General features: G+C 39.0%; 1 protein-coding gene across 1 annotated transcript; it reads left to right on the forward strand.

The window, feature by feature from the left end:
- Positions 1-2,346: 2,346 nt before the first annotated feature.
- Positions 2,347-4,255, forward strand: LOC127638606 (C2 calcium-dependent domain-containing protein 4C-like). Its single transcript, XM_052120187.1, has 2 exons — positions 2,347-2,485; positions 2,766-4,255. Exon 2 carries the CDS (start codon positions 2,797-2,799, stop codon positions 4,165-4,167), a length of 1,371 nt encoding a protein of 456 aa, XP_051976147.1. The 5' UTR covers positions 2,347-2,485; positions 2,766-2,796; the 3' UTR covers positions 4,168-4,255.
- Positions 4,256-6,506: the final 2,251 nt, after the last annotated feature.

Below are 6,506 nucleotides of genomic sequence, written 5' to 3' on the forward strand. Positions count from 1 at the left end.
TTCTGTTTCTTTAAGCAAAATAAAATATTGAAATGTGACCTAGACATGTTTTGTGTGAGATTCACACATACTATTGTATGAGTCTTTGACAATTTATCTCCCCAAAAAAATGGGGAATGGAGATATAGGCCTACATTTTTAAAAAGCTCTAATTAATGTCCACTATGGCACTGGAATTATAGGTATAATTTCCAAACACATGAATAAACAATAATTTTTAATGCTGTATATCTGTTACAAAACACACTACAAACACATTAAATAGACAAATCCTTCTAAATATAGTGTAAATAAAGAAGGAAACATTAGCTCTGCTTCTATGCATGCCCTTTTTAACCAAGAGGAGTAAAATGGAGAAGCTTCACCCATCATAGCTGACAGGATGGTGTCCTCTAGTGGTCAAACTAAAAACTGCAGTGTTGAACTTTTGCCCTTTGTCTACACATATTAAATATATGGATAGAGTCCCTCTTATCCTTAAATGTGTGATGGGTTGTCTTTGAGGCAGCATAGTCGAACAGTTCTCAGTGAGGTATTTAGAGGTCGCATTTAAAAGTGACCCTAAAACACATGATGTTCGTTACAAGACGACCCATGATGATTATTAAAACCAGCTGTTGCTAGCAGGGAGAAGGGTCAGCTCCATTTGATAGAGAGAAAACTAAAGGAACTGTTAGCAAGGGTGAGGGCTTGTGTGCGTGTGTTTATTGGGGGGATGTTTGGAAAATTATCAAAAATAATTTCATAGAAGTTTGTTTGTTTTTATTACAAATATTGTGTTGAAATCTCTTATTTATTTATTCCTTCTATAATTTAATTCAAAATTTGTTTTGTAGATAATTTCAGCCTCAAGTGTGCTGTTTTGTTTGTTTGTTTAAATAAACATTATACTGAAAGGAATATTTCGGGTTCAATACAAGTTAAACTCAATCAACAGCATTTGTGGCATAATGTTGATTACCAAAAAATGTATATTTTTCTATAAAAACAGCACAAATCGAGGTTACAGTGAGGCACTTACAATGGAAGTGATGGGGCAATTTTTTTTTTTTTTTTTTTACTGTAACCCAGATTTTTTGCTTTTTTAAAGAAAAGGAGGGACAAGTCAAAATACATTTTTGTGGATTTACTCACCCTCATGCCATATCAGATGTGTATGACTTTCTACTGCTGAACACAAATGAAAATTTGTATAAAATATCTCAGCTCTGTAGGTCCATACAATGGAAGTGAATGGTGGCCAGAACTTTGAAGCTACAAAAAGCACAGAGAGGCAGCATAAACGTAATCCGTATGAATCCCGTTGTTAAATCCATGTTCGCAAAAGAATGCAAATTGCCAAAACAAAATAAGAGTGTGGACGTTAAAATGAAAGTGGCCATTTATAGTAAAAAGGACTTTAATCTGTTTTTAACCCACACCTATCATATTGCTTTTGACGACATGGATTTAACCACTGGAGTTGTATGGACTACTTTTATGCCGCCTTTATGTGCTTTTGGAACTTCAAAGTTCTGGCCATCATTCACTTGTATTTTATGGACCTACAGAGTTGAGATATTCTTCTAAAAATATTTGTTTGTGTTCAGCAGAAGAAAGAAAGTCATACACACCTGGTATGGCATGAGGGTGAGTAAATGATGAGAACAAAAATTCACTGTTTAAAAAGAACCGACTTAAAAGAATGATTCATTTGCAAGTTTTAATACAACTGATGTCTTTTGCTCTTCACTTTCCGTCTTCTCTGTAGTCCCCTTATGAATAATATAACTTAGACCAAACATGCAATAATATCTACCAGTTTAATGATATCTTCAGTGATAAATTTAAGTTTTATAGAGCATAATTTGGGATTACCACACCTAATCTTTTTTCTTTTTTAACAATTTGCTTTTTAATACAAAACTGTATTGTTTTGGACTGGCTGCCCCAGAAACTTCAAAGACTTTTCTCCATCATTTGTATGTCTAAAACTACCCATATTTTCTGACTTTGTATGTTGAATCAACTTACAAATGATTTTCATCATTTTCAATTTCCTTTAACCCATATACCACACCTAATGTCACAATTCTCACACAGTATTGGAAAGACAAACACACATGTGCCTTTGTTTTATACCAAAATGTGTTGAATCAGACTGGCATTTAATTTTCCTAGCATTGGGTTGTTTAGACTGTTGTGGCTTGTGAGTTTCAATAGAAACTGTTTGCCTTCAAAAGTGGGACAACACTCTCTTACTGGTGGGCGTGTTCAAACAGCCCTCTGCTACGCCCACAGTTCTGCTCTGTTTAAAAGGTCAAGAGCGCTTCACATTCATCAGAAAGAAACGCCGGGCTAAGAGTAGAGAGACTGAGTTTGCTTGTTAGAGAGTCTCAGCTATCACGTTTGAAGACGTATTTAATGCAGCATAGAGAACATTCTCACTTACCTGTCTGAATAGACTTACTGGTGAATTCCTCCACTGGAGAACACATATAAAAAGGTAAGCTTTTTAGGTGTTGCCCAATTTTTGGGCATAGTTTACCCCAAAATGTTTTAATTATGTCATCATTTACTCATGTTGTTTAAAGTCACCCTCCTTTTGACTTTCTTCTTTCCTTGTGTTTCATGGAAGACAGAAAGTCATATATATTTTGAAAAGTGAGGGTGAGTAAATGATGACAGAATGTTTTATTTTTGGGTGTTCTACCACTTAACTGAATGGACAGTGAATGGAAAGTCCTTGTGCAGACTTATAATTGCCAAACCTTCCACTTTTGCAGAGTTTCAAACCTGACTCCAATCTGAATTCCCATGTGGGTGGTCGAGAAGATCAGAGTGTCGGTGGAAAGAACCAACCTGCCACTTCCCATATCGGAATACAGCTTCAAAATCGGAGACATAATGTTTGGAGACAAGTCGTCCATTGACAAAGCCAAGAAAATCTTGCTATGTCCCAACATCATTACCCCAGACACAATCCCAGAATTCTGCATTCCCCCGAAAATCTCAACACCGCTGGAGGGCAAGAGTACAGAGCAGCTGAGGCTAACTCCGTGTATCCGGGTGTCTCCGTGCGAGAAGGGCAGTCCGAAACGAGAGGTTTCTGCAAGGGAGCTACCCAACAACCATATAATCCAGGTGGAAAGTGTAGACGATGGGCCATATGACAATGGCTGTAGTGATGAAGAAAACACCAACGCTGATCCTCAAAGCCAGGCTGCACTATCTCTGCAACACCTGGCCAAAGCTCAAACCTGTTACGGCTTTTGCACCTTGCTGGAAAGTCCCCACACAAGGAGAAAAGAGTCACTCTTCCACAACGACCCTAATTCCATTGGAATCCCCTTGATTCTTCCCCGAAGCAGGTCCAACACATGTTCCAGATCTTTGGCCACCACCCCAGGCTTTCCCTCTTCCCCATCCCCTTCTTCCTTTAGCCTGAATACTCTGACCTCCAGACTTTCTCCGAAAGGTTTCAGCCTGCACCGACAAGGAACTCTGGACAGTGACACTACTTCCTCAGCTGAATCGTCTCCTTTCAGTTCTCCTTTGCTGAACAGATGCCCAGCAAAACCTTCTCTCCTTAAAGCTCTCAGCCATGAAAAACTGCTCTACCGCAACCTCCGGAAATCTGCTGTGTCCAGGAACAATTCCTTATCGACGGATGAGGGTAGTTCTACAGACAACAGCCCCAACATCATGAGGAGAGCATCTGAGGGGCTTGTAGAACCTCTCCCCTATGGTTTTGGCTTGGCACCTCCTGCTATCTTCCCCATGGACTTGGTTCTGCACCGGGAGAGGGTGATGAAGGAGAATCTGGTTCCTGTAGGCAGGGACGGAACATTGCGGCTGTCGGCAGAATACTGCCCTGAGAACCAGAGACTTCGGGTACGGCTCATTAGTGCGGAAGGCCTGTATGCTTTGTCCGTGGACCCTAAAAGCATTAACTGCAGCATTAGCCTGTCTCTCATGCCCGGAAAAGTCCAGAAACAGCGGAGCACAGTGATCAGGAAGAGCCGCAATCCGATATTCAATGAGGATTTTTTCTTTGATGGTATATCGGAGGATGATCTTTGCCAGAGGACACTCCGATTCAAAGTCGTTAACAAGATGTCCACCATGAAAAGAGACTATACCTTGGGCAACTGTGATCTTCCTCTTACTAGCATTGTCACCTTATAAATCAATCCAAATGGTCTTTCGTAATTTATTGTGTGTTATTATTTAAAGTGCTATTTATTTTCTAAGTTGTTTATCTGCCAAAGACTTCTTTTCTATTAAATGGCAAAAAAGATATCTGTCTTGTGGTCTTTTGTTCTTTAAAGGGAGCATCATATCAGGTACTCTTTTAAGTAATCACTTATACATGATGAGAACAGCAGTGACTATGAATGAAAAGACTTGCAGTCTTACCAGGTTCCTCATTTCCTTTATGGGCTTCATCATTGTCCAGATCGACTCATTTACAGCTGTACTGCGACTGCAAGCACTCTTTTACACATAATTACACAAAGATTTTTTAATACAACATATAATGTAAATGTTTCCCCAAACATAATTCAAAGCATATTTGAAATCTATGAAGAAAACACTTTAAACAATTGCTATTATGGCAGATGAAAATGTTCTTGTTTAGTCAACTGATGCTGCCATTTTAATTACCACCTTTGGCAAAGCATACATCATCTTTATATATCAGATATAAATAAATTTTCCATGAAATGAAAATAGGAGTTTTGTGGCTTTTAGTCCTTGACTATTAACTTGGAAGCCATCTATATGCTAATGTACACCACAAACTTTTAGCAGATGTACACATTGACGATTTAAAAATGTTCTTTTACTGGATAACAGACCAAAAACCCCCTAAAACCACCTACAACTGACTAGCATTGGCTGCACCAAAACTTGACAAACAAAAAAAGGGGCAAGGCCTTCAATATTTCCCGCCAAAACTCGTAGAAATAGAAACAAGCCGGTACATATTCAGATTAACATTTTTATTGGTTGCTCCTCAAGCATGGCACATAACAAAGCAAAACATTTATGTACAGAGTCAACCATAATTCCCCATAAACCCCATTATTTCCCTTCACTTCCCCCCTCCCAATCCGCAACCCCAAACACACAGATCAAAACATTTATAAATATATTAAATATATGTATAATAAACACACACATCTAATACAATAAGTCCCTCTCCACTGCCCCTCCCCGAGAGCCCTCCAAAAATGTCAAATAGCTGCGCCACTTTGTATCAAACAACTCCCGGTTGCCGCCATCCTGCCCATCTCTGTGCACCACTCCTGAAATGAGGGCGCTCCAGCTGACTTCCATCCCCTAAGGATGACCTGTCTGCTGATCATAACACTAGCTAGGACCCAATTTTGTTTATGTACTTATCCCCTATATTAATGACTGCCCCATCGCCTAAAATACAGAGTCTGGGGCAAAATGAAATTTGAGTGCCCAATAAATCACACATAAAACTCTGAACCCTCAACCAAGGCCGGTTTTCATAGAAGCTCATTCAGCTGTAGAGAAGGCCTGTGAGTGGGGTCTGAATCTAAAGTACCTACAGCTAGGCTATATGTTGTGCTTCCTCATAGCTAAACTTAAAAAGAGTGCTGGGTGATTTAAGACGTCAGTATTCCGAAATGGCTGGGCTTAACAATCACTGATCCTTTCTAGAAGAGGTAAATAATAACAAGCCTACCTCATTATCGGTAGACTGCTGATTGAACAAGAAGTCACCTTCTCTTATTTCCTCTAAGCCTGTTGTTTCCTGCTGACCTTTGCAGGGATTATAAATACGCAGGGTAACTTGAGACGTAGATGGCCATTCACATTAAAACATCTATTTAATTATTTATATTTTTCAAACAGGCTTGCTGACTAGACCCAGGCTTGCCAACTAGGCAAGCATTTAACGTGAGTAGAAGGAAGGTTCCGATTTTCCATTGATCTAAAACCAGTCAATCCCAATAACTGACTTGGGCCTGTATTCACAAAAAATCTTAAGGCCAAAAGTAGCTCCTAACATAGAAATTTAGGAGCAACTTTTAAAAATTAGGGGGCATTCACGTGGAATCACGGCAATCGTTACACGGTGTTTCATGTGGTTGATGGGATGCGCGCTCATTTCATTACATCACCACAGTATGAAAAAATGTCTGTCATCTGTCTGTCTGTCTGTCTAATCATGTATGTATGTTGTTGTCTTTCTTAGCAGACAAAAGTGATTTTCTCTCAACTAATTTCTGTGGGGGATTTTAAAGAGCGAGCTAATAAAATGTGACATCATCCATAGTAATGAGGTCAACTCCTCCTTACTCTTATCTTAACATTTTCTTACTAAAAATCTCGCAATCGTGACTTTATAATCGTAACTTTATTTCTTATAATTAATGCGGTAAAGTTGGTTGCACATTTACATATTCAGACTGCCTTTTTCAGCAGCTTTCTAATGGTAGATAATGGTGCCTTGACCCCGCACAAAATAATAATTGATATGTATGTAT

The sequence above is a fragment of the Xyrauchen texanus genome, chromosome 46 (genome assembly GCF_025860055.1).
Source record: "Xyrauchen texanus isolate HMW12.3.18 chromosome 46, RBS_HiC_50CHRs, whole genome shotgun sequence".
Taxonomy (NCBI): Eukaryota; Metazoa; Chordata; class Actinopteri; order Cypriniformes; family Catostomidae; genus Xyrauchen; species Xyrauchen texanus.

What these genes read in the sequence shown, in the direction of transcription:
- LOC127638606 (XM_052120187.1), top strand. Translation starts at nt 2,797, where the DNA reads ATGTGGGTGGTCGAGAAGATCAGAGTGTCGGTGGAAAGAACCAACCTG.